The sequence below is a fragment of the Alosa alosa genome, chromosome 4, assembly GCF_017589495.1.
Source record: "Alosa alosa isolate M-15738 ecotype Scorff River chromosome 4, AALO_Geno_1.1, whole genome shotgun sequence".
Classification (NCBI taxonomy): domain Eukaryota; kingdom Metazoa; phylum Chordata; class Actinopteri; order Clupeiformes; family Clupeidae; genus Alosa; species Alosa alosa.
The window spans coordinates 30,142,114-30,166,956 of record NC_063192.1 but is presented as its reverse complement, the minus strand read 5'-3'; the positions used below and the strand labels follow the sequence as shown (position 1 = coordinate 30,166,956).

The window sequence follows — 24,843 nt, the reverse complement described above, 5'->3', positions numbered from 1 at the left end:
ATATATACTGTATATATAGAGTACCTACCACATCTACACTGAAGTGGGGAAATGTTTACAAAATGTTTTATACATACATATGTAGGCTATGTATAAAACATTTTGTAAACATTTCCCCATTTCAGTGTAGATGTGGTAGGTACTCTATTGGGTAGGTACAAGTGCGATTTCCCTCGTTTACCTATCAAGTAAAACTAAATGACGTCAAGGATACGTATGGTATTGATCCAGCCATTCACCGTTGAAAATACTTTTAACTCTTGTAGTACTTGCTTCTCAGTCAACCAATGAAAGTGTTTGTAGGATAGATGTGAATGTCGGCCATGTTGTGGTTTTAAATGAGGAAGAAGCGGGAGAGGTTATCGTCTTAGCAAGTTTATTTGTAACATTTACTCATTCAGAATATCGCCTATTGACTTTAGAAGTCATTGTATCATGGTTGGAGGCAGTATTTAGATGAGTAAAAGAGTGTTTTATAAACATTAACGCGTCGACGGCGCTAACGTGGGCGACACACACTCTGTTGGCCTTCTTAGCTATCTAGCTAACTAGCCAGCTAGTTATACTAGCTGCTAGCATAGCATGCTGGCTAACTAAAGAGGTTATTCCTGACGATAAAGATAAAGCCAACAAAGCTATTTAGCAGTTAAAGCTAGTGGTTGTTTGCAGTAGCGTGCGAATGACGGAAACCGTTATCGTGAGTTTGCTGCTGCCTTGGCAGGCTAATTCGAAGCGCCTCTAAGTTCTTTCTCGCTACGACTCGACTACACTTCAACATGTTCAATAAATTCTACGAATGGATTGGAACAGGAATAGCTAGTCTCCGTAACGGAGCGCCTGCCAATGATCTACAGTTACCCGGCACCGCTGGAGTTTCTGAAGACGGTCCTCTCAGGAGAAAAAGGACAAATGACTGGTAAGTAATCTTTTGTGGGTTAGCTGGCTAGTTTCCGATTTAAAAATGCTTTCTTGTAATGCACTTGGCCAGTTAAGGTAGGTGTTATACGCGACTTTATGTGATAACATATCCCATACGAAAAGTCCTTATATGCTACTACTGCTGAACTGGGTGTTTACCAACACTCAGGGAAGGAAGCGCGAAAACTATATTTGGCCTGGACACCAAATTAAAACCCAACATTGCAACATGGGGTTGCAACATGAAGTTGTTAGAGTTGTTTTTGTAAGGCGGCATGCCTTATTCCATCTTTAACCATGCCAAGCAGAGGTATTCTGATAGGTTCACTTATAACGTTAATGCACGCAGTTTTTAATTTGCCGTCTTATCTACACAGAGTTTACATTTCACGCATTTCAGTTTATGAGTGGTCTTTGATACCTGATGCCAACAGTCAGCTATGTTAGCGGAGGTCGTCAGCATAACATACCATTGGCCTTCCTACACATGAGTAAGAAATTGTGCACTGCAGAATCTAAGTGTTATTCTCTGAACGTCAAACGTGTTGATGCTGCTAGGGGTCTTATCAGTGAGGTGATTGTGTTTTTTATGGACAGCATGGAGGATGGAGTAGCAGATGAGGAAGACAGGGCTGTTAAGAAGTTCCGTATGGGTAAGTTGTTTTAGCTGTACTCGTGAAAAGTGAGATGTTGGAGAAAAGTCTGTCAGCCAGCCTAGACTAGAGTTTTTAACCTAGAATCTTTGTTCAGGAAACCTAGTTGACTCTGTCAAGAGTGCTGCAGAAGGGGTAAAGACCCATGGCTCCAGTGTGGCTTTGTGGGTACGGAACAGTGTGAGCCCGACCTTGAGGAATATGTTGCCAGCATCCCCAGGACCGCTTCAGCCGCCCAGCATCCATCCTGCTCAGCCCACAGCTCCTGCCTCAACTCCTGAAAGCCAGGTTGGACTGAAATACTTGTTTTTGTTGCTGATTGTTGAGAAGAACTTTGGTCTAGGGTTGGTTTGTCTGATGTGAATGTATATACAGTATATATTATTATTATTATTTTTTTTTTTTAGGAAAGTAGTCCATGTCCTGCTGGGGAAACCTTTGCTGCTCCTTCTACTACAATGGAATGGAAAGTCACCTCTAAATCAGGTAAGAATATGTGGATAAATACAAAATCATTTAGATTTTACATAGGTTTCAGGTCTTACAGAGTTTTAATTTAGGGATGCATTTTCAAAAGATTTGTCATCAGTTTCACATTGAATTTATTCTCCTGATTGAATTTATTCTCCTGATTTACTTTTTCATGATCCAGAAGTTTGTTTTTGTCTTATTACATGCACCACTTTCTAATGCCATTCCTTTCTTAATGTGAACATTTAGATATTTTAAGGACAGAGAAATCTGTCACCATCTCTAAAGTGTGCAGGCGACAGGCCTGCATGGCTCTACCCACCCGAGAAGCGCCCAAAACCAACGGGCACTCCCTCTGTTTACCCCCTCCCACCAGCATTCCCAAGCCGTGCCCCTCCCCTCGCCTGGGCAGACCCCTGAACCTGAGGCTGCACAGATCACCCAGGTGTGTAAACACATACACCTCTGGACACTGTTCTGCGTCTGCGATTGCTCTCTGTGTAACCGGACTGGGCAGTTTGAAATGTGCTTTTTGTATTTCTTTTGCGTCTGCAGCGTGTCCACCAGCCCGGCGTCCAGCAGAGGAAACGCCTCCTACACCAGCTTGTATGAAAAGACCTTCCCCAGCCATACGGGGAGTCCCTCTTATGGCAGCCCTCGCCGAAACGTCCGAGAGCGCCCGCGCTGCACAGCGCAAGAGGTCAGTGGTCACCACATCTGAGATACGCCATCTTACTCAAGAACACTGTTCTAGAAGATTCAGACACAATGTTTTTGTGAATTGAATGAAGTGATGTGAAGTACTGATGTGCCTGTGTATGGTGCTGTCTTTGTGGTTATAGTCAGTTCGCGAGGAGGAGAAGGAGGTTTACAGACAGCTTCTGGCTATGGTGTCTGGTGGACAGTCGTCACTCTTTCAGAACGGCAGTTCACACGGTGGTCTTCGCTCTCACAGGGATTTGTGAGTGAACTTGACTTTCTATCCCAGATCTCAGTGCTATGGTTTTGATTTGTGGATTTGATCTGCAAGAGCACAGTTCATTCTAAATTTGATATGCATTTTTTGGTATAGGTATATTTGGTATATTTTCCACCTGAAATGCTTAAAGCTTTTAATTTAATCTGCCATGTTTTGCTGTGCACGTGGCACGAGCGTAGAGAGTCATCTCCTCCACCTCTCCCCAGCACCAGCTTCCTGTCGTCCAGTCGGCGGCGGCTGCTGCAGTGTTCGTCGTCCGCAGGCTCCGAGTCCCTGGAGACGTACAGCGTCAGTGCCCCTCCCAGTCCACGCCCCGCCTCCAGCCAGGCGTCCAGCCCCAGAGCGGCCGACCGCAAAGCCTGGTCGCCAGAGCCAGACCTGCAGCCCACCATCAAGAGCCCGGCGGCCCTGCCATCTGCCCCCTCGCCCGTCACCCTGCAGGACACCTCCTCTCAGGACACGCAGTCATCAGGTCTGCACCACACAGCAACGCTAGTCAGAGATTCTCATGGCGCTCACGCTGTGGGAAGCTGCTATCAGATCTTACTTTGGAGGTTGTAGTGATCAGGCCTGAGCCTGTGCAAACTACCTGTGAGACAGAAAGTGAAAGAAATCTAACCACACCAAAGGTCTAACACAAATCTCACAGGAAGGCTTTAATGTCTCTCCAGTACATTACATTTGTGTGGTAAAGACTGTTCACATGTTACAATGCCTGTGGGGTGCCTCAGGTCATTAATGTGCTCCTCTAACATCAGGCAGTTGGGCTAATGCTTTCCCTCTACTGCTCCTGTGCAGCTCATGATGGAGACTCTGTGATTTTTGTGAAGGAGCAGCAGGGCAAGAGGCCAGACAACTCCAGGTGAGCAGAGCTCATGGTGCCCTAAGATGTTTCTCTCTCTCTCTCTCTGTTGCTCCATTGCTCCTGACTCAGTCCTAACCACTGTGTCCCCCTTCTTTGCAGTGTACCCTGTTTCCAGGCAGAGCTTTGGATTAAAGAACTGTAAGTTATCCTCTCTTGGGAGGAGTTGTTTTTTGTGTCTTAATTTGACTTGCACTATGTTATCCAATCAGAGATGTTTGGAAGGATTGGTGCTTGCAGTGCCTTTGCTAAAGCTTGACTGTGCCTTGCAGGACTAGTCTGTATGATTCTCGTGCCCGGGAGAGGCGGAGGTTGATTGAAGAGCAGGAGGCTCTCGCCTCCCAGCTGTTACAACAGGTGAGCTGCTTTCTCTCTTCCCCAAAACCCACTCTATAGTCTCCTAGTCTCTCCCTACCTCCTGCCCTCTGATTTTAATTGAACGTGTGTGTTCTCGTCTGTGCACCTCAGCGTCTGACAGAGGAGGGTCTGATGGGCGTGAGCTCGGTGGAGCTGCAGGTCCGTGTTCCCCTGGAGAAGGAGGTGCCGCTCGCCCCAGTCACCCCAGAGCCCACGCCAGCAGTGGAGGAGCCCGAGTTCCCCCAGCTTACTCAGGTGTGTGTGTGTGTGTGTGTCTGTCTGTCTGTCTGTGTGTGTCTCTCATGGAGCTAAAGGCAGGGTTCCCACGTGTAATGGAATTTCTGGAATCTCATGGAATTTTAGAAAGTCTATTCCAGACATGGAAAGTCAGGGGAATTTTAAATTTTTGGGGCAAAGTCATGGAAGATCAGGGAATTGTGTATGTACTTGCCAAAAATAATACATTAACTCGTGTGTGTGTGTGTGTGTGTGTGTGTATGTGGTAGGTGATGGAGGGGGAGGTGAACAGAGCTCTACGAGGGGGAAATCAGGACGAGATTCTGAGTGAAGGCTTCCGTCTCACCATCACGCGTAAAGACCTGCAGACGCTCAGCCATCTCAACTGGCTCAACGATGAGGTCAGAGGCTCCCGCCACTGCTGCCTCACACTACCAGTAGCCATGGGAATGGAACTCACACACACCTCTAACATGTGGTCTAAAATTCTAACAGGACTAAGAAGTTGCACTGTGCAATCCCCTTTAACTTATACTTTGTTAGCATTTATGTATTGCCAAATAAATCAGTCTTGAGTAGAATTACACAGTTTAGATTTCTCTGGTATGTTTCCAATGCTCTAAATGTCAGCCTTAATCAGCAATTTTGTCATTTTTCTGCAGTGTCTTTTGAAGATGTAATAAGCAGTCTTTATTACACGGCTTTTCAGAGTGCTGCAGAAAGTTCCATTCACATGAATGGGCCTTCCAACGTTCGGGCCTAAGTTAAATCTATATAATCACCGGCAAAGTATTTAATCACCGCTGTCAATGGCAATGGGTTGATTAACGTCTTTCATATCCCTCCGCAAGACGTCTGTTCGCTTAATTTCATTGAAAGGGAAAGTAAGCTAGTAAGACGTTGCCACGCAACACCTGAAACTGTCCAGTTCTATCTGTGTGGCGAACTATTTATTTTGTCAGCGGAAGACACGGAACGGTAGCAAAATCATTTTTAAAGACCCATTGTGTTAGGTTTCTTTTCTCGTTTTGGCAAGTATCCGTGTAATAAGCTCCGCTGCGCGTCGGGGTTCTGTTCTCCCTGTCGGGACTTATTTTTTGATAATAACCGGCGGACAATACATTATCCCTTACTTGTCGAATACTTTCATGTAGAGTTTTTTTTTGTACTACTTGGTATGTTGAAGTTGTATGGATGTAATGCTCTGTTAGAATACCTTACATCATGGTTGGTGTCATCGGACTGTTCAGTCCTCAGTGATTGTGACCGTACAGTAATGTGGTTCTACTTCACGTCCAGGTGATCAACTTCTACATGAACCTGCTGGTGGAGCGCAGCAAGCGGCCGGACCTGCCCTCCGTGTACACCTTCAACACCTTCTTCTTCCCCAAGCTACGCAGCGCCGGCTTCTCAGCCGTCCGCCGCTGGACCAAGAAGGTGGACCTGTTCTCCCACGACATCCTGCTGGTGCCTGTCCACCTTGGGGTCCACTGGTGCCTCTCGGTGAGTACGGTCTCCTCTCCAAGCCGAGATGCAGGTCACCAACCTCTGCTGTCTGGCCAGCCGTCACAGCAGATGGAGCTTTGGGAATACAACAGAGTCCAACTCCTGCAACCGTGATCAGTGATCAGTGCTGGCAGGGCATTGGGTAACACTGGTGCTGAGGTGGCAACAGCAGAGTTGATTTCAGCATTGGATTGACATCTGATGAGCTGTTTGATTCTGTGCTTGCATGCTTTATTCTGGTAGATCTTTCCATTAAAGCTAATGTAAAGAAACATGTTATAGATTACATATAAGCCCTATGTAATGCATCCTGTTCCTGGAATACAGTGAGAGAATGTTATTGTTATTGTTGTGTGCATTATCTCACTTCTAATATTATTATTATGAAGTGGTTCATAATGGCTCATCCCTTCATCCCTGGCTTACATTTGCTGATCAGATCATTACTGCAATCTTCTATTGACATTAACTATGGTTTGAACATACTGAAAGGCTTTCTAGCCTTGCAACTGTAGAGTTTAAAATGATGTCAGTAGAGCAGAGCATGATGTTGTGAGTTACGGTCAGTTTTGAGTTGGAAGTGTGTAGTACGCCATGCGCTCTGATCTGCTTGCAAAGCTTATTTTCCGCTTGGTATGCTCCCACAGGTGGTAGACTTCCGGAAAAAGTGCGTCTTGTATTTCGATTCCATGGGTGGAAATGATGACGAAGCATGCAGAATATTGCTGTAAGTTATTCTCGCTTTACCCTCAACTGCTGCACCATGTAGTGTTATTAGCCATTTAGTCATTTGAACAAGTTTAGCAGAAGGCTGATGATGACGCTATCCCCCATAGGAAATACCTGAAACAAGAGAGTGAAGACAAGAGGGGGAGACAGCTGGACACTTCAGACTGGACGCTGCACAGTAGAAAACCAAATGTGAGCACTGCACCTGGAGAGAGTACACCATGCCTCGTCAACAGAGTTGTTTTATGTTGCAGAGTTGCTCCTGTCTGTGGCTGATCCAAGGTTTGGTTTTGCAGGAGATTCCTCAGCAAATGAATGGGAGTGACTGTGGGATGTTCACATGTAAATATGCCGAGTACATCACCAAAGACAGACCCATCACCTTCACACAGGTAAGCATGCATTGAGGAGCTGAGTCATAGCCTAAACCATTCAGTACGAGTTAGTTCATTTGTGTAATGACAAGAGCTCTAACATGCTTCTTCTGTCGTTGCTCCCTGCCCCACAGAAACACATGCCCTACTTCAGGAGGAGAATGGTGTGGGAGATTCTGAACAAGAAATTGTTATGAAAACTGACACTAGGTGAATCCGTAGCACCTGTACTCTGTTCAACTGCAGGCTTCAGTTTGCCCAGAGACCCACAACACCGTGTGACCAGCACCCATCCCTGCCCCCAGACGGATCCGCACGGACCCAGCTGAAGCTTTGTGTTCGCTTCAGCACACCACAACCAGGGACGCGGATTGGACATTTGAACATTTTATCCCTCGATGGCAAGCGTTTATTCACTCGTCATGTCTCGTGCTCACTTTTTGTACGTCGTCTCCTAATATAGAAATGGGATGGCAGCTTTTAAGAATTTTTGGCAAGGGCCAAAAGCTGTTGACCTCTCCTCTCCTGTATATAGCCCTGATGTGATACAGGGAAAACATACTTTGTATCTTACCAGCCAGAATTCCAGGAGTAAATTGTGACAGTTTGTCACGTTATTTTCCATGTATTTTCGTATTTTCTTTCGCATTATTGGATGTTTCTCTTGTTGAAAATGAACAATTGAAATAAAAAAAAAGCGAAATGTTAAAATAAAACCTCTTTAATTAAAAAATAAAGTTGTGCTCCAAGCCGGAAGCTTAAGGTTTAAGCTGCAAATGTCCTCTCCAAATGAGAATCAATGTTTCTGTGGCCCCACCACACCTGAGTAACGTCTCGCATCTTCCACAAAACTCACATTTGGAGGGTGTGCAAAAACCCTGTAATGTGCTGAAAGGGATCAGCAGAATATTATGGTGACGTTCAGAAGGGCCACAAAGTCAGAAAAGGCCTGCACGCCTTAAGAGTTAAGAAGGGCCCAATAAGGTCCCAATCATGCACTGTATCAATTAAAGTCCCACCATGTTTGGCTGCCTACGTACATCAGCACCTCATATATTCAGGGATGGACAGTAACAGTACATTTACTTGATTACTGCACATAAGTATGATTTTAGAATATCTGTACTTTACTTGAGTATTACTATTTTTGGACATTTGTGACTTTTACTCCATTACATTTGAAAGGTAAATACTGTACTTTTGACTCCACTATTTGAAATATGAGCATAAAGTACTTGTTACTTTTAAGCACAAAGTACTTGTTACTTTTAAGCACATTTGAAGTGATTCTTTAAATGCAATAACAGTATAGACTATTGTTGAAGTTCCTTTATTTCAATAGTTCAATTTGAACTTGGCTGTGGTAAAGATAGTGACAGCAGATTCTTCATCAGAATATCCTCCATGATCATGGTGAAGTTGGAATGAAATTACACAATCACTTGACATTCTAAAAACAAGTACTTCTGTACTTCAACTCAAGTAAAATTTTGACATGACAGCTTTCACTTGTATTGGAGTAATATTTAACAAGGTGTATCTATACCTATCCTTGCCTTAAGTGAAGGAATTGTGTCCTTTGTCCACCTCTAGATGTACAGTGCAGAATAATAGCAGTGTGTTTTAAAAAACTGAATAAAGCTCAAAATCCTTAGAATAGCTGTTAATTCCATAATATCAATGCATTGGGAACACTGCACATTCAATTTCAAATCAAAACATGACCAAAATTGATCACGTTTGTGTTACCTTTACAGAAAGTGAAGAAAAAGGAATGTTAGGCTGTTTTTTTTCTTTACAATCTCAAACATTTACTGTATAAAATCCTCTGAACTGAAAAATGTCTCAAGATTTTGCTTTACTTTGAATCACTGCACTAATATCTAGTTGCATTACCATTATTTCTGAGAATTGCTTCACATCTGTGTTGCATAGAGTCGACCAACCACTGGCACCTATGAACAGGTATTCCAGGCCAGAACGATTGAACTACATTCCACAATTCCTCTGCATTTCTGGGTTTTGCCTCAGAAACAGCATTTTTGATGTCACCCCACAAGTTTTCCATAGGATAGAGGTCTGGGGATCAGGCTGGCCACTCCGTAACGTCCTTGTTAGTCTGGAACCAAGACTTTGCTCGCTTACTGGTGTGTTTTGGGTCATTGTCTTGTTAAAACACTCATTTCAAAGGCATTTTCTCTTCAGCATGACCTCTTCAAATATTGTGATGTATTGAAACTGATCTATGATCTCTGGTGTGCGATAAATAGGTCCAACAGTATGAGAAACATCCCCATAACATGAATTGTGCACCACCAAGCTTTACTGTCTTCAGTGAACTGTGGCTTGAATTCAGTGCATGTGGGTCGTTGGACAAACTGTCTGCAAGTGTATAATCTGGCCGTGGTTATCTTCCCTCGGCCGTGGGAGATACCAGCAGAGGCACATCCGCCAGCAGCACAAAGGCCTACAGGGGCCCCTTTTCCAGCAGCAGCACAAGGCCTACAGGGGCCCCTTTTCCAGCAGCAGCACCAAGGCCTATGGAGTCTCATCCTCTAGCACCAGGGCCTGCAGTGGTGGGCAGTGCGTTTGGTATGTCCTTTATCGTTTCTGTTTTCTGTTCCTGTTTTAGTTTAACATTACCTGTGCACATGGGTTCTGTCAACTTCAGTTATGTTGCTATTTACTTTGTTACACCGTGTCCTAACTGCTGTGTCCGTTCCTCCTGGGCCGCAATCACAGGGCTACCATAAGGTGCTTGTCTTTTTATGCTATGGTGGACTAAAACTGCTCTATGCATAGGAGATCCACTGATATTTGTTAGAATCATCAACACAAAAAAAACATACAAGTTTACCAATTATAATTCATTTATTTATCTGGGATGTATTAGGCCAGAGGTTTCTCGCGGCCAACCTGCAACACCTTGACGTCCCACCAGTAGGCCACGGCCCACCCTTTGGGGAACACTGTATTAGGGAAAGGATGGTACGATTCCACGCAGAGGTTTTGTCCATGTCCTGGTGAACTTAATCTCTACTTAAAGCAGAAGGCCTTGCAGAGAGCTGTAGACATGCGGGAGAAGAAAGATGGGGTCTTGGATTTGGTCTTCAACGAATCTGTAAAGAATGACCAAAATACATGATCAGTTCAGATCCATGTTGTCTTCAGTCATTGATTAAGAATAAATTCATGCAATGACTTACTGCAGAGACAGGATGGAGTCACTTCATTGTGGCGCTGTGGAAAACAAATGAAAAACTGTAAGCACTTTGAAAACTGTTTGGAGGCCTAGGTTGAAAACCGAGCCAAGTGTGGCTATGCAGACATAAAATTCAGATTAAAAAAAAATATATATATATTGACTCAATATACTTAAATTTATAAGTAATCGTGTCATATGTTTCATCTGCCTCTAAATAAGTGATAACTAGCCAATTACCTTGGATGAGAAAAGCCTGAAGCGCTTGGTTCTGCGTACTTTGGGAGAGGAGGGTGTCTTCTCATCTTCCTTCATGTTCCCCACATTTGAGCATGAGTCACAGACATGGATCCCCTTCTGCTCTTCAGGACAAACAGGGATGGAAGAGGACTTCTTCCTCACGTCATTCACGGCATCCTGGGAGCCTAAGTTATAGCCACACATACTTGATATCCCAGAGTCCGCATGATGAGAGGAGACCTGAGGGACTGTGGTCAGCTCCACTTTCCCAGCTTCAGAGGGATTGTTTACCACAGAGTTAAACTCAGAGTTGGACCTCTTAGACACAGAGGCTGTGCCTGTGAACAAAAGACAATGATATGAACATACTGTGCTATGACAATAGGCTGTTTTCAAGTTCAGCGAACATTAAAATATGGAATAATAAGCTTTGTGAGGTGTGACTTTCTTCACTGGTTTGTTTACCCTTCTGACGACTGTCGCGGCATTTGAGTTCATCCCTGGCCTGCCTGACCACCAAAGCAGTTAAGGCTTCCAGGGCCTCCGGTCCATTGCACTGCAGGCTGGACACAGACCATAAAGAGGAGTTCTCCAGAGCACTACTGGCAAATGATGTCCATCCACCTCCACTGATCTGGAAGGCCTCCGGGGCTTCCAATTCACGGCACTGCAGGCTGGACACAGACCATGAAGAGGAGTCCTCCACAGTACTATTGGCAGAGGACATCTGCCCATCTCCATAGATCCACCCATACACTTCATGAAGTTCCCCAGTCCGGCGCGGTGTTTCAGGGAAACCCAGGAATAGCTCCAAAGAACTCTTCACTGCCCTCTCCATGAAGTTGGAGAGCACGGAGGAGAGGAAGAACTTGTGCAGGTTTGGGTTGGTTGCTATTTTCTCTAGTATGGGTTTGGTCCGGCAGCAAGGTATAATTGATATTCTCCCCAAGTGGCTGTCGAGGAGCATTTGATAAACTCGGCAGCTAAGGGCCCTGGGGAAAGTGTAATGTGACCCCTGCTGGACTGCCACAAAGACTTTGCCAAAGCATGCTAGTGGCACAGAATGGGCCAAGTCTGAACCCTCACCATTTTCCAAATGGCTCTCGTAAGATGGTGCCATGGACACTGTGGTGAATATGCTGTCAGCCGTGATGGCCGCCTCGTCATCCAAGCTTGCAAAAAGGACGCTCCTATCAACCAGCGGGCTGCAGCTGCGCCCGTACATGTCACTCTCCAGCCTCAGTGCACCTCTCCTGGTCTGCACCGCGGCAGCGGCCTCATACTCGAGGCGGAGGACACGCTGAACGGGGGAGGGCTTCCTGAAAGAAGCAGCCTCCTGCATCATGGAGCGGGCTCCCCCCACCGCAGAGGAGACAATTTCACCAGCAATTTGAAGAAGCTCCATGTCCATTGTCCCAGTGGGGATCACCTCCACCAGACAACACTCTTGTGCGGCCTGAGGCTGAGCCATCTTCAGGGTGCTGGGCAGTCTCCCAATAAAGCGGTCTTCCACTTTGGGGCAGGTGGTATTCTCTTTAAAGTGGACCACAGCCCCATATTTGTCGATGGCAGGCAGAATCACCTCTTTGGTGGCGGCCAACACCCAGCCCCTGATCCTATCACAGGTTTGGATCAGCTCCATCATGGTGAGGTGCTGAACAAAGACAGGTGAAGTATGTTAGATATGAAGAAGCTGTGATATTTTACAGATGAGTTTCAGATTATTAGTTTCTTACCTTCTTTTGTAGTATATTTCTGATGCACTCTCTATGCCTGAAAAGAGAGAAATAATTAATATTGTGTGTCAGAGTAAACAGTATTTCAGTGATACAATTAATAGCCTACACCTCTTCAACTTACATGCAAGAGAGTTGATCCAGGAATGACTCAGCTGGGACTGAATTGCCTATCTGTGTTATAGGTTAGCAAAAAATATATATATTATATATATTTATTTTTTTCATAAAACCCCAAAATATCCTAGTATCCTAGACTAGTTATTTCCTGCCGGACTTACATAGCACTGGTTCTTCATGTGTAGCAGACCTTGTTCATCCATATTGTCAACAGAAAGGATAAATTGAAGACAGTGTCATTAACTACTGATTCTTGCCGAGGTTTGGCACTTTTCTTTTGAGCACTTTCTTTGGAACAAATAAAAATTAAGCATTCGCGTGTATGACGCAACAGTGATTATAAGTCTACGTCATAACAACGTTTACCATAGATATATCTACGACGTTTACAATCATGTCGGCTAAATGAAATCAATAGGTAGGCCTACATTAAAAATGCTGGTCTATAAAACTACAGATAAAATGTAAACGTGGTATACTGTGTATTCAGCCTAGGCTACCTAGTTTATAGGCTTTGAACGAGAACCAAATAAATAGCCTACTTAACCAGATTAATGTGAGGTTGACATTATTGGGGATCTTATTAACACGTCTAACTGGCTATCAACGTGGGAAAAACTGAGGAAATGAATGATTTGGTAAATTAGCCTGTCAGTCTGGATGATCCAGATTGCTATATGGCTAAAGGGTTTCACAGACGCTAGAGGCTATTTTTAATTTAATGATTTACGAAGCCGGGCACTGTCCTTGGCTTTTATCCTTGCCTACAATTCCTGAAAGTTTATCCTTCGTGTTTGTATTTAAATAACCAACCAAGATGCTGCATTCGAAAGAGGTGGCGCAGATGCACAGCACTTGCGCAGTAGCATGTAGATTAGTCAAGTCAAGTCAATTCACATTTATTTATAGGCCTATAGCGCATTATTCTATGCACAGAGTGCAGCATAAAGCCAAATTAAGATTAGAGCATCCACACCCCAGAGCTGTCAAAGCAATGATCATCAACGAGGACCGAATAGGTGTGATTAGGTTATTATCTACATCCTTTGGAGGTTTTGGTAGCCTAATTTGAGGAGGAGCGCATCTACAGACACTAAATTATTATTGGATGCATACTGACTGAGAATGGCTGCAAAAGCAATGTGATAGTCTGGTGTTTTTGCCTATTTGCTTACTTTCTTATGCATGACATACCCACCCAGCTGTGGGCTGGTCATATTCAAAACCACATTAGGACAGCAGATTTAACCACAGCAGCAACCAAGTCATGACATTGTCATATCAAGATATGATTACAAGTTAAGAGAGGAAGGAAGAGGAATTAAGAGGAATTTTGCTCTCCAAAAGAGGATATCATGGCAGCCTTAGGATTTCTTAGGACATAAGTTAAAGTACATGGTCTTAACTACAGTCCATAATAGGTCCTTGAACTTCGAGTTAGATGTAGGCTATGATGAGAAGTCCAAGTGCTTCCTGTCTGTCAACTAATTAGCAGGCTTATGAAAATCCTGTTATCTACATGGAAATTGTGACACTTGACCACATTTCATATTATGTATACCGGTACATATTTCTTCATTCTCAGAGACAGCTAATTTCAGTGAATGTAAAGAGCATGTTGTGTATCCCATCAGTTTGCTTTAAACATCACGCAGCTAGTAAGTAAGTTGGAGAGATTTGCTTTTCCTGTTATCAAGAATGCTGCTGCAAGGTTCACAAGGTTACCCCATGACAAAGGTTATTCACTTGCATGATCTAAAGTTGCTGATAGGTCACTACTAATTTATGGAATTTGAAAAGCAATCGATACGATTGTACATTTTTTCTCTGATTCCCTTAAACCTTTACATCCAGATAGAGAGCCATATTGTCTCGCTTAATTGAATGATCTGGAGGGCTTTGGGTTTAATTAACACAGAACAATAATACTACATTTAAGATCACAGTTTTACCAGCTGAGTACGAGTATGGATGATTAATTTGTAGGTTAAGACAGAGTTCCTCAGCATTCGTGAGCCCTCCAGCTCTGAAGTTAAGTAGAGGTTTAGGTTATGTCAAGTTTGTCATTGTTAGGGAGTTTCATTGCTATACTAAAACGCAACACGGATGCAATACAGTGGCTATTGGTGTAAGTGAAAATCCAACAAAAAAATTTGAATGGACTGAACACTGTTGTACGGCAATGAACAGGGTGAACTTAAACATCAGATAACAAAATGCATGGATGAAAACTTCCATCATGTTGGAAAGGATCAGCACCTTGGGGAGAGCCAGAGCAGCCCACTGGAAGGACATCCTCTTTTACTCATGGTCTTATCTGTGGCAGCTGGACTCAGAAGTGACCGGGGAGATTAGACATTGACAAAAGACTGAGAGGTGAAGTATTGGACAGTTTATTCCTAAGCCATCCATCAAAACTGCTTAAAGCTACTTTGCATGGTAGTGATGTTCAGTGAATGGCATGGACACAAGGTATGGAGGCGAAGACAGGGGGCAGACTTGCCCCACAAACAGTAGCACCATCGTAAGATATGCGGGCAATACATTTCTAGCCTACCACAGAAATTCTACTGGGCTTTCTATTTCCTTTTGTTCAGTCGACTGACATTTTAAAGCATTTTAAAATTAACTTTTTCTGACTCTAACCAGATCTATTGTAATAGCAGGCTTTGTATGGAATGAAACCTGCCAAATTATTTTTTTGCCTATGGTAGGCTCAACCACTGCTATGTAATTCTACAAGAGGAATTAGTGATGTTCACAATTCTAAAAGAACTACACATTATGGGAAACCCCCACTGCCATCAGAACAAAACAGCTTTAAGCAGTTTGTTAATAGTTTCACATAAAATCTTTTAATTTGTTAAAAATAAAGCCACATCATTGCAAAAAAGGACATGTTGATTGCTGGATGACCTCTTGACCTGTACAAAAAAACATTTTCACTGTAGCTGACAGCTTAAGAATTCAAAATAACACTTCAAAAAGAAAAGAACAAATAAATCATACTAAAATTCTAAAACGACACATGGTGTAGCCTCAATTTTCTCATTTAACTCTGGACTCCCAGAATAATAAAAAAAATGGTTGTATTACGTGCAGAAAAATAATGTTTCTCTGTGTGTGTGTGTAGCCTTTGTTTGTTTGTTTGTGTACGTGTGTGTGTGTGTGTGTGTGTGTGTGTGTGTGTGTGTAAGTGTGTTGGGGGGGTTGCTCAGGCTTTTGCTGTGCATCAGTCTCTGTCTCTGCATGTATGTCTGACAGTGAGTGTATGTGTGTGTTGCCTTTGATGTTTTCTTAGCCAGTTTTGTTCATTTCATTGCTTTAGCTTTAGAGTCTCTTCTTAAATGCAGCAGTTTCAGCACTCTGTGCAAGCAGTCCTCCACACAGGGCTAGCCTGCTGCCCAGAACGAACCAAAAAATATGTGGTAGAATAAAAATGTCTTTCCTTTTTGGTAGTGTTTTTTTTTTGTCTTTTGTCTTCTTTTTTTAGAAAAAAAAATCTGTTCCGTTCTTTGTCTTCAACATGTGTGTGTTTGTCCATGTAGTGTTTTGAGTGTCTTTCAGCACTTGGCTTCAGGTAGACCGTGTCCTTGTCCCAGAGAGAAACACTCTCCAGCACGCACTGGACCTCCACAGGATTCACACTGGAAAATACAGTGGTCACATCACATAAGTTCACGTACACACACACACACACATACACACACATATATAAAGCACACCTCCATTCCCTTCTATAGGCAACACCTCTCCTCCGGTAACTATGGAAAGAGCCCTGGACACACATCTCCTGGCATTTCAGTTTATTATTATGATTACTGCACCCTGGCTTCCCCCTTCAGTGTAACAGAGACGACTCACCACCTCCTCATTTGCTGTGCTGGTAGGAGTAGGTGGTGTGTTCCGTCGGGGTCTCTATGGCGACCTGCTGTTGTGGAACGTTGTTTTCCTGTGGGAGACAGAGGCAAGCGTTACCCCAGGAATAGGCATGGACGCTCCCAAGCAGTCTCCTCATGGTTTTTTCCCTGCCCTTTCTCACCTCTACTGCGACGCTGGAGGGAGGCACTTGAGTGTACTGGGGGATGTAGGTCCCTTGCATAGCCGTGTTGGCAGCCATATACTGGAGGAGAGAGAGAGAGAGCGAGAGAGGGAGAGAGAGAGAGAGAGAGGGAGGGGGGTCCAAGAAGGGACAGGTTACAAAACTGGAGCGACTGCGTGCGCATGGGATTTCATTAGTTCTCTCACCACGAAAACCTCCACTCAGACTGGAGACATAACATATGCCTGGTGTGTCTGATGAGAACCAGACTCTGCGCTGCTGCCAGCTCTGGAGCGGGCTGGAGGTGTCTGCTGTTTCTACCCCGCCCCTCCCCACACTCCAGGCTTCCAGTGAACTGATAGGAAGCAACAGAGGCCACTAGAAGGAGCCGTATGACGCTCCGCACAGCGCCCGCTCTCATCCCAGCACCACGAGTCTGACCCGTCTCCTGAAGAACACTACCAGACTACTCAGCCCAAAGCACAGCCAGGCAATGCTACAGGCAGAGGATCAAATGATTTTGTAACAAAATGACATTTAACAGTTGCTATCCCTGATACAGTGTGCATATCCAAACTTGCATTATGGGGGTCCTATATTATAAAACACCAGAACTATTACACAAACAATCTGGACTGAGAGTGGGCCTTGTGGAGCTGTACCTTGTCCAGCCCACAGTGCAGGATGGACTTACCGTGCCGGCGTTGCCCAGTGATAGGTGGCTGAGCTGCTGCGCGAGGGGGCCCATCATAGAGGTGGGCTGGATGGACATGGGGTGCTCCATGGTGGGCGTCAGGACGGTTCCCTACACACACAAACACACACAGATAGATCGTGATGAGATAAACGTTTACAGACATGTACGCTCTGCCTTTGTCCCTCTCACTTTCACTCAGACGCACAGATAATGATGCGAAAAAATGTACACATTCCTTCCCTTTTGTTCTCTCTCTCTCTCTTTCTCACTCACTCACTCACTAACACATACAGACACGCACAATACACACACAATACAGGCACACGCACACACACACACACACACACACACACAGACCCCCAGTGACTCTGGAGCAGATGGCTGAGTGCTTACTGTGGGCTGCATGAGGTATGACTGGGGATGCATCCAGGATGGACTGTGTACCTGCAGCAGAGAAGGAAAGACAAGCAGTCTGAAGCTTGTGTGTCGAATACAAAATGGTTTGGGATTCGACAAAGTTAATTAAACAATCTGGGCATCGTTGAAATACAGTTTTTCTCAATAGATTTTAATGCTTATGTCAACTCTTACAACATGCTTTCAAAACAATTAACACACAGGCCTAAACATAAGCACTCTAGCCAAAATTACACATTTTGTTTGCAAAAGGCTCTGACAGCGACAAAACATTTAAAACACGGATTTTTCCATCAAACACTTGAATTTGTGGTAAAATCGTGCTTTCAACTATACATCTCACCACAATGTTTTCAATATGAGGAAGTTCAGCCCAAATTTTTGTTATGTCTATGCCATCTCTCGATACTTTGCATAGTTATATGTTTAAAAAGACAAACAAGCGTATCACAGCATTAATTGTATTAATTCGTCCCAAGATGTAACTGTCAGTGACATGTAAGACCTACAGTAAGAACCTAGACTAGAGATGCACCGATATGGAATTTTAGGGCCGATAACGATAACCGATATGTATTGGTTTGTTGTGGCCGATACTGATACGATAACCGATAATATTACTCTTGAAAAAAAATTGTGAAAAGTGATTTGGGGAAAGCATTTAATAAGCATAATTTTATTGCAGTAATTTTACCTACCACCAAATGATGGACAGAACTCATAATAGTCCTCAATAGTGCGGCAGTCAACAACATAACAGTAGCCTAGCCCTACAGTATGTGTGGCTCCTTTAAGTGAACCTGACGTCAGTGAATTGCGAGTGAGTGGCTGGAATAAGCTACAGTATAGTGACCAAATCAGAGTTTGTGAGGGAAACTTATGTTTAGTTTCAACTGAATAAAGCTACAACTCCTCAGACTGTATCTTATGTCCGTCTACTCTGTTGCGCACAACCTGCTGCAGCAGAAATGAAAGGGGTTAGCCCCAAAGGTTTTAATAACTTATTATGATGACCTGTCTGGAACTGAAGCAGTAATGGTTAGCATATTTCTAGGTAGTAATACAAAACCCAAACGTAATGCAAATGTAATACTAAAACACAACTTAGTACTAGGCCTAGGCTACTTATGTACTCGTCCCACTAACGAGTTTGCTTATTTGTTTCCCCGATCAGCGCGGTAAAGTGCAAACACACCAGCACAAGTCGGCTCTAGATAGGGCTGAGCTCCGCTCTGGTAAGGTTAAATGGCGGATCATTCACGAGACGATTTTGAGATGCACAGATTCCCAAATGAACGCATATCCACAGATTTTTTTTAGAGTGGTGAAATACATTCACACCGCTGACATTATATTGAGTAAAAGTATAGCCAACCAAGCTCAAGTAGTTCAGTGTAGCCAGACGGACCTTACGTAGGCCTAAATTAGGACTTTAAAAAATATCGGCGCAACTTATCGGCCAGAATTCTGTTATCGGACCGATAATAATATTTTCATTTTTTCACTTATCGGCCAATAATATATCGACCGATAAGTGAAACTGAACTGCCTTCTTCACCAAACAGGCGATACAGTACTTTCTCTAAATGTGCCTTTGGTCTCTTTGATAGCAATAGCAACACAGAGCAGAGGTGGCATCTCTTATGGATAAAGACTGACTAAAGACTAATGCAAAGGAGTTTCACAGTCTTTCTGTGACTGCTATGTTAAATGTTTGGAAAAAGTGTGTAAAACATGTGAAATCATTATCACAAGTGTTAACACATTTGTAAATGATGACTTCTGCTATGCTAAGAAGGTGAAGATGATGATAAAGTGCATATTAGAAATCAAGAAAAACTGTAATAATCTTCACTGTAATGCTGTAAGTTTATTCACCCCGTTAAATAATTACAGTGCTCTGGCCAGGGTCTCTGGTAAGTTATTGTTTAATTTCATTATGACAATCAGGTTACAGCGATATTAAACAGACTACACACTACCTCTTGAGCCTGTACAAGAAAGGTTCTTTCGAGGCTTTAGCAACCGAGACAGCTGCACTCACCTGATAGGTGGATACGGGAGAATGCATATACGGTGAAATGGACGTCTGTGCAATCATTCGGTTGTGGGCCATGCTGTAGGGCGATGAGTAGAACCTACAACCCAATAAAGCTCATTGTCATCACCCTCCAAATGAACCACAGGGTCACAATGCCTCTCATATGGAAAAGTCAAATGCTACGTTCACATACCCATTCTGTAAGGCTGGGGTGGGGTCATAGGTCAACGTCATTCCTCCCTGTGACAGGAAGAGAATAGCGTTTACACAGTCCTCTGTACATTAAAACCTCTCATCTCATTTAGATCCATGACATTTTCATCATCTGGGCTTTAACAAAGGTCATGACTTGTTTATGCATGTGACCCCTTGCACACCTGTAATCAGGTGGTCAGGAGCTAAAATATTCACATGAGCAAAAGTCGTACAGTGAACTGATAATGATATTCGGGGGCAAACCTCGGTTACATTGGACTCTAAAGGTCAACCTGTCGGGTTAAACTTTGTCTATGCTGCGAAGACGAGCCCAAACTCACCGTCTCCCCCTCCCTCGTCCAGGGCCGCCCGTTCTGCTGGTACCTCCCCTGACTCTGCCGCTTCTTCTGGCCTCCGTCCGCAAACTTACACAGCAGGGGCTCCGTGGGCACTGGGGGGGTGGTGAGCACAGGGCCAGGGTTAGATGGGGGGGGGGGGGTACATCTCATAAAAGCATAAAAGGGAGAATAAAAACATGATGTACCTGGCACGCCAGGAGGAGTCTTTATGTATTTGCCATTAAAATGTTGAATGATGGTCTCACATTTCTCTGTTGACTCCATCCTATTAAGCAGACCGTAAAATGCACATTAAAATGAGGCACCGTAATGGCATACTGATCATTTTTTTCTGGCAGCTTGTGTGGATGAAGAATGCTGTGCAATAAAAAAACAAGCCTCGCTGATGATGCCTGATAATGTTCCATTGTGGCTCTGATAATAGACACTTGCATGAATAAGATAAGAGAATGGAAATAAAACATAGTCTCAAAGGTAAATAAGGAGGCCTGGAAAGTCATTTCAATACAGTGCAGTAACCACTGAAGGGGATCAGTTATCTGTAATGACTAAGCTCTGTATGCCACACTGATCTCAACGAGACGTGCAAGATCAGACTGTGAGTGGGGCAGGTGTGCAGTCTTGACCCTACTGTCCAGCTGTCCTGTGCTTCGTGCAGTGCGGGTGTCATGTGCGGTGGCCGCCAGCAGGGGGCCGGGATGCAGCAGGGGTGGAACTGACCTGGCAAAGCCTACGCCGCGGCTGGTGCCGTTGGCGTCTCGGAGGATGCGGGTGGAGATGACCTGGCTGAAGGGCTTGAGCATGCTCTCCAGCTCCTGCTCGTCCATGGACATGGGCAGGTTGGAGATGTACAGGTTGGTGGGGTCCTGCTCCTGTTGCTGAGGGAGGAGAGACACATTGGACGTCTTCATTAGAGGGCTGTGGCGGGGGATGAGAGGAAGCCTGTGTCTGACACTACAGCCGCACTCTGTTGACAGATTTCAACTGTGAAGCTAACTGAGGCATACCATTTCTAACTGGGTTGGAAATACGATTAAGACATATAGGACTCGTAGTGTGTCGAGGCATTTTGTACATCTGAAAGGACTTTTGTTCCCTCCAGGGATACATAGGGTGTATTTTCCCTAAGATGTATGGCCTTATTCTGGACATTTCAAAGTCAAACGTCTGCTTCCATAAACCTGAGTGTGAGATGTTTTCCCAGATCGACAGTTTGACAAGAGCAAGCAGAAATCCAGCGACAAGACTCTGGGTGTTGAGCTGAAAACGCTGCTTGAGTTATTCGAGTCTGGAGATATGAAAGCCATAAAAGAGGAACATTCCACAGTCTGGAAAAAAAGCACACACACACAGCCGTCTCCATATGGTGCTGTACAAACTATAGAATGTGGAGCCAGCGCGCAGCAGTGGGTGTCCTCAGACAAAAATATGAGCTATTGGAGAGCCGCAGTCAAAACAGTGGTGCAGAGATGGCATCGGTGCAATTTGAATAGGGGTGATAGAAAGTCAGACAGGACAAGAGAGAAGAGAGGGAGGAAGAGAAGGAGGGAGGGAGGGATGGAGGGAAGGGAGGAGAGAGGAAGGGAGAGAACAAGGAAGAGGGGGGAGGACTGAAATAAGAGCTGAGTTTTTAGGAAAGGAGGCGGAAAGGTGGCGGGGGGGATCAGCTGAGCCAAAGAGAGAGGGAGAGAGTGTGAGTGTGGACGGAGAGGTGGTGGGGTTGGGGGTGGGGGGCGGAATGTGCTGAAGATGGAGGGGGAAGATAGGCTGGCTGTACTCGGCCTGAACCCTCTCTCAAGGGAGCCCCGTCCTCTTTCTCCCAAAAACTGGTGGTGGGAGCCGGGGGTGGAGGGCAGCGGCTATTACACAAGCCCCTTGAGTCAGGGAGAAGACAGGGCCTTTGTGTGAGGCTGTGTGTGGACGAGGACTGAGGCTGAATGGAGCAACTCCTAAACCAAGGAACATGATAACGGCACACACCACTTCCCAGCTTCCATGAAGCCTACTGCGAATCACATCCTGGCTTTCCTGGTGAAAAAGTTTCATTTTGTGCTGTCATTCTGAACCATGCCTGCTGACATTTGAACTAATCCGTCAGACTTGTACATTCCTGTTGTTGTATACAAACTATTTAAGTACTTTCAAAACAAAAAAGATCTATGTCTTAAGGTTCCTCATAGAATTTTCAAGAGATTGAACTAGGCTAGTTAAAGTGCCTGATTTCAGATCACCACAGGCAAAGTGTATTGTCCTCAAATCTAGTAATCAGTTGAAATTTGTGACATTTCATTACTTTTCCCTATAGTGTGTCCACAGAGGAGGGTTCAATCTTTCATAAGTAATAACATGTATCTAATCTTAAGTAATAACATGTATCTAATCTTAAGTAATAACATGTATCTAATCTTAAGTATTAACATGTATCTAATCTTAATTAATAACATGTTTTAAAGGCGATCAACAGCAGTATTGGCAACTCATATATTTAAATCATCAAAATGATTACAGATTCAGGTTTTTGTCATCTTCAGACATGTGCTCCATCAGATCAACATTTTGTTGCTATTTATATTTATTGAGGAATTGTTGGTCTTAAGTAAAACGCAAGTGTATGTTTGGAAATATTTAGGTGAAAATGAATGTCCTGTTTTGGGGGGTCTAAAAGGCAAATTTGTATAAAAATTAAAAAAAGTTGTGAGGTTGTATCAAAACATATCTGTTAAATCTAGTCATTCGTCATGGCATAAGCTTTTTTTTTTTTTTTGATTTTGCATCATATTTTGTCCCATGGCTCAAGGAATTATAATATACCAATTGCATACAAACGGTACATTCATGCATTCCCACTCATTACTCAGGGGCCCCCCTCCCCCCAAACACACACACAGTTTATCCACACACCTACACCCCACTCTGGACCCTTCTCCCTGACCTCAATTTCACAGGCTGGGATGAGACCAGCGCCACCTTACAGTGGAGTGTGTCTGGAAGATGCCATGATTTCCATAGGAATGAAAGCGTTGGTGCCGTGTCCTCCTACCGCCCTGCAGTTATTAGACACACCGATTCAATCCGCCTGCTTATCGTCTGAGTGAGCACTTGAGCCGTTTCTATGTGTCACTTGCATAAACAAATTAGCGAGAGGCAGCAGAGATAGCCGAGAGATAGCGAACCCCGCGATTCGCCCTGCTGCTTCTTTGCATATTCATGACTTCGGCGTGCGGATGAGATTAAAAAGCTGTAAATGTATTACAAACTCATCTCCATCCCATGAATTATGCATGGCCCCCACCGCGGTGACCTGCCCGTGAAGTTGATGATTTTCACACATCTCATCACTCCCCTCACAACGACTTGCTCCCACTCGAGATGGAGTCAGGAGGGGGGAGGAGGAGGAGAGAAGCGGAGAGGGAGAGAAGGCAGGAGGCGAGAGAACAAGAAAACAGAAACTTTTCTGGAAAACTGACTCATTTGGCGCGTGTCAGGAGCGGCGACGCTGCTGGTAAACGGCGCTAAAATAAGCAGGCGACACGACGCGGTCACAACTCCAGACTGAGCCAACCAGCCACAGCCAGAGCAGTGGCAGAAGCAGGAGTGAACAGCAAACCAGCCCCCAACATGCCCGGCTCCCCTCCCCTGCCCCCCTCCCCTCCCCCCTCCTGCCCCAGCCCCGGCAGCTTTCAGCTCCTGTAAACTCCTGTTTGGTTAGCGTGAGTGATGGGGCAGGCCGGTGTGGTTGCCCAGTGCGGTTTGACTGCGTGCCTAACGGGCCACTGGCTCTGTGGTGGGCCCAGGCGGTGGGGCTGCTCGGCTGCTGCTCAGACAGTGACTCAGCCGGGCAAGAGACGAGAGCGTAGGGGGGGCGAGGAGGACGAGGAGGGGGAGAGGTGTGGAGGGAGAGCAGGACAGACTGGCTCTTTGTGCTGGGGGACTGCCACTGCTGCCAGGCCAGACTGGGCCTGCTGGTGGAGGGGGCCCTCCAAAATTTTCTTCAGCTGAACAAAGAAAAAACTGAAGTAATTATATTTGGTAAATAGGAGGAAAGACTTAGGGTTGCCACTCTCCTTGACACAAAAGGGTTGAAGGCAAAGGATACTGTTAAAATGAATTTTACATGTGAAATCTATGAACTAATCATGTTTTGGTACTTGTTGTCTAGCAGATACCAGTGAGAATTGAGTGTGGATAATGCAATTTAGTGAGACAGTTAGAATCATATAGGCCTTTCAGTGTGATTTATTTTTGTGGAAAAAATGTGCTGGACTGGGTGGCGGTCATATTTTGTACCGCTCTGCGGTACATCTAGTTATTCTTTATTTTTAAATGATTTTACCTTGTGTTTTTTCTTTTTATTATGATCTTTACCTTTTAACTATTCTTTGACTATATTGTTCTTCTATGCTTTTATTTGTTATTATTGTTTGGTTTTGTTTATGTAAAGCACATTGAATGACCTCTGTGTATGAAATGCGCTATATAAATAAACTTGACTTGACTCGGTGAGGAGCAAAGAGCCTCAGCCCTAACCCCCGCATGCCCCCCCCCCCCCCTGTCCCGGAGGAGGAGGCAGCGGCCGCACTGCAGCGGGTGGCACTCACACACCACGGACGAGTTTAATGGGGCTGACAGGCGTCTCTTTCACAGGCAACACAAAAGAACCCCGTTGACAAACAACCGCTACAACACAACAACAACAACAACACTTAAT

At 44.6% G+C, this 24,843-nt stretch overlaps 3 protein-coding genes across 3 annotated transcripts in view; 1 reads left to right on the top strand and 2 right to left on the bottom strand.

The window, feature by feature from the left end:
• Positions 1 to 433: 433 nt before the first annotated feature.
• Positions 434 to 7,710, top strand: senp1 (SUMO specific peptidase 1). Its single transcript, XM_048242135.1, has 18 exons — positions 434 to 916; positions 1,516 to 1,571; positions 1,669 to 1,859; positions 1,979 to 2,057; positions 2,292 to 2,487; positions 2,598 to 2,742; positions 2,885 to 3,003; positions 3,228 to 3,493; positions 3,820 to 3,883; positions 3,986 to 4,024; positions 4,156 to 4,240; positions 4,352 to 4,495; positions 4,747 to 4,878; positions 5,777 to 5,980; positions 6,631 to 6,710; positions 6,820 to 6,904; positions 7,009 to 7,104; positions 7,221 to 7,710. Exons 1-18 carry the CDS (start codon positions 777 to 779, stop codon positions 7,281 to 7,283), a joined length of 2,184 nt encoding a protein of 727 aa, XP_048098092.1. The 5' UTR covers positions 434 to 776; the 3' UTR covers positions 7,284 to 7,710.
• A 2,261-nt stretch (positions 7,711 to 9,971) lies between these two features.
• Positions 9,972 to 12,658, bottom strand: LOC125293769. The gene is made up of 7 exons (XM_048241879.1): positions 12,546 to 12,658; positions 12,389 to 12,438; positions 12,265 to 12,301; positions 10,994 to 12,182; positions 10,529 to 10,866; positions 10,293 to 10,326; positions 9,972 to 10,205 (listed from the first exon to the last, which is right to left on the bottom strand). Exons 1-7 carry the CDS (start codon positions 12,585 to 12,587, stop codon positions 10,123 to 10,125), a joined length of 1,773 nt encoding a protein of 590 aa, XP_048097836.1. The 5' UTR covers positions 12,588 to 12,658; the 3' UTR covers positions 9,972 to 10,122.
• Positions 12,659 to 14,761: 2,103 nt separating this feature from the next.
• Positions 14,762 to 24,843, bottom strand: part of rbms2b (RNA binding motif, single stranded interacting protein 2b) — a gene marked incomplete in the record, with an annotated part of 22,772 nt that continues 12,690 nt past the window's right edge. The window contains 10 exon segments of the mRNA XM_048242297.1: positions 14,762 to 16,031; positions 16,249 to 16,336; positions 16,427 to 16,507; positions 17,121 to 17,231; positions 17,517 to 17,567; positions 19,585 to 19,678; positions 19,775 to 19,821; positions 20,118 to 20,227; positions 20,321 to 20,400; positions 20,856 to 21,013. Coding sequence (XP_048098254.1) covers positions 16,256 to 16,336; positions 16,427 to 16,507; positions 17,121 to 17,231; positions 17,517 to 17,567; positions 19,585 to 19,678; positions 19,775 to 19,821; positions 20,118 to 20,227; positions 20,321 to 20,400; positions 20,856 to 21,013 — 813 coding nt within the window.

Excerpts from the sequence above, each read along its gene's own strand:
- senp1 (XM_048242135.1), top strand. The coding sequence starts at position 777 with ATGTTCAATAAATTCTACGAATGGATTGGAACAGGAATAGCTAGTCTC. Across the intron at positions 1,860-1,978 it reads CCTCAACTCCTGAAAGCCAG|GAAAGTAGTCCATGTCCTGC; the intron begins GTTGGACTGAAA and ends TTTTTTTTTTAG. Across the intron at positions 6,711-6,819 it reads GAAGCATGCAGAATATTGCT|GAAATACCTGAAACAAGAGA; the intron begins GTAAGTTATTCT and ends TATCCCCCATAG.
- LOC125293769 (XM_048241879.1), bottom strand. The coding sequence starts at position 12,587 with ATGGATGAACAAGGTCTGCTACACATGAAGAACCAGTGCTAT. Across the intron at positions 12,439-12,545 it reads ACATGAAGAACCAGTGCTAT|ATAGGCAATTCAGTCCCAGC; the intron begins GTAAGTCCGGCA and ends CCTATAACACAG. Across the intron at positions 10,327-10,528 it reads TCAGGCTTTTCTCATCCAAG|CGCCACAATGAAGTGACTCC; the intron begins GTAATTGGCTAG and ends TGTTTTCCACAG.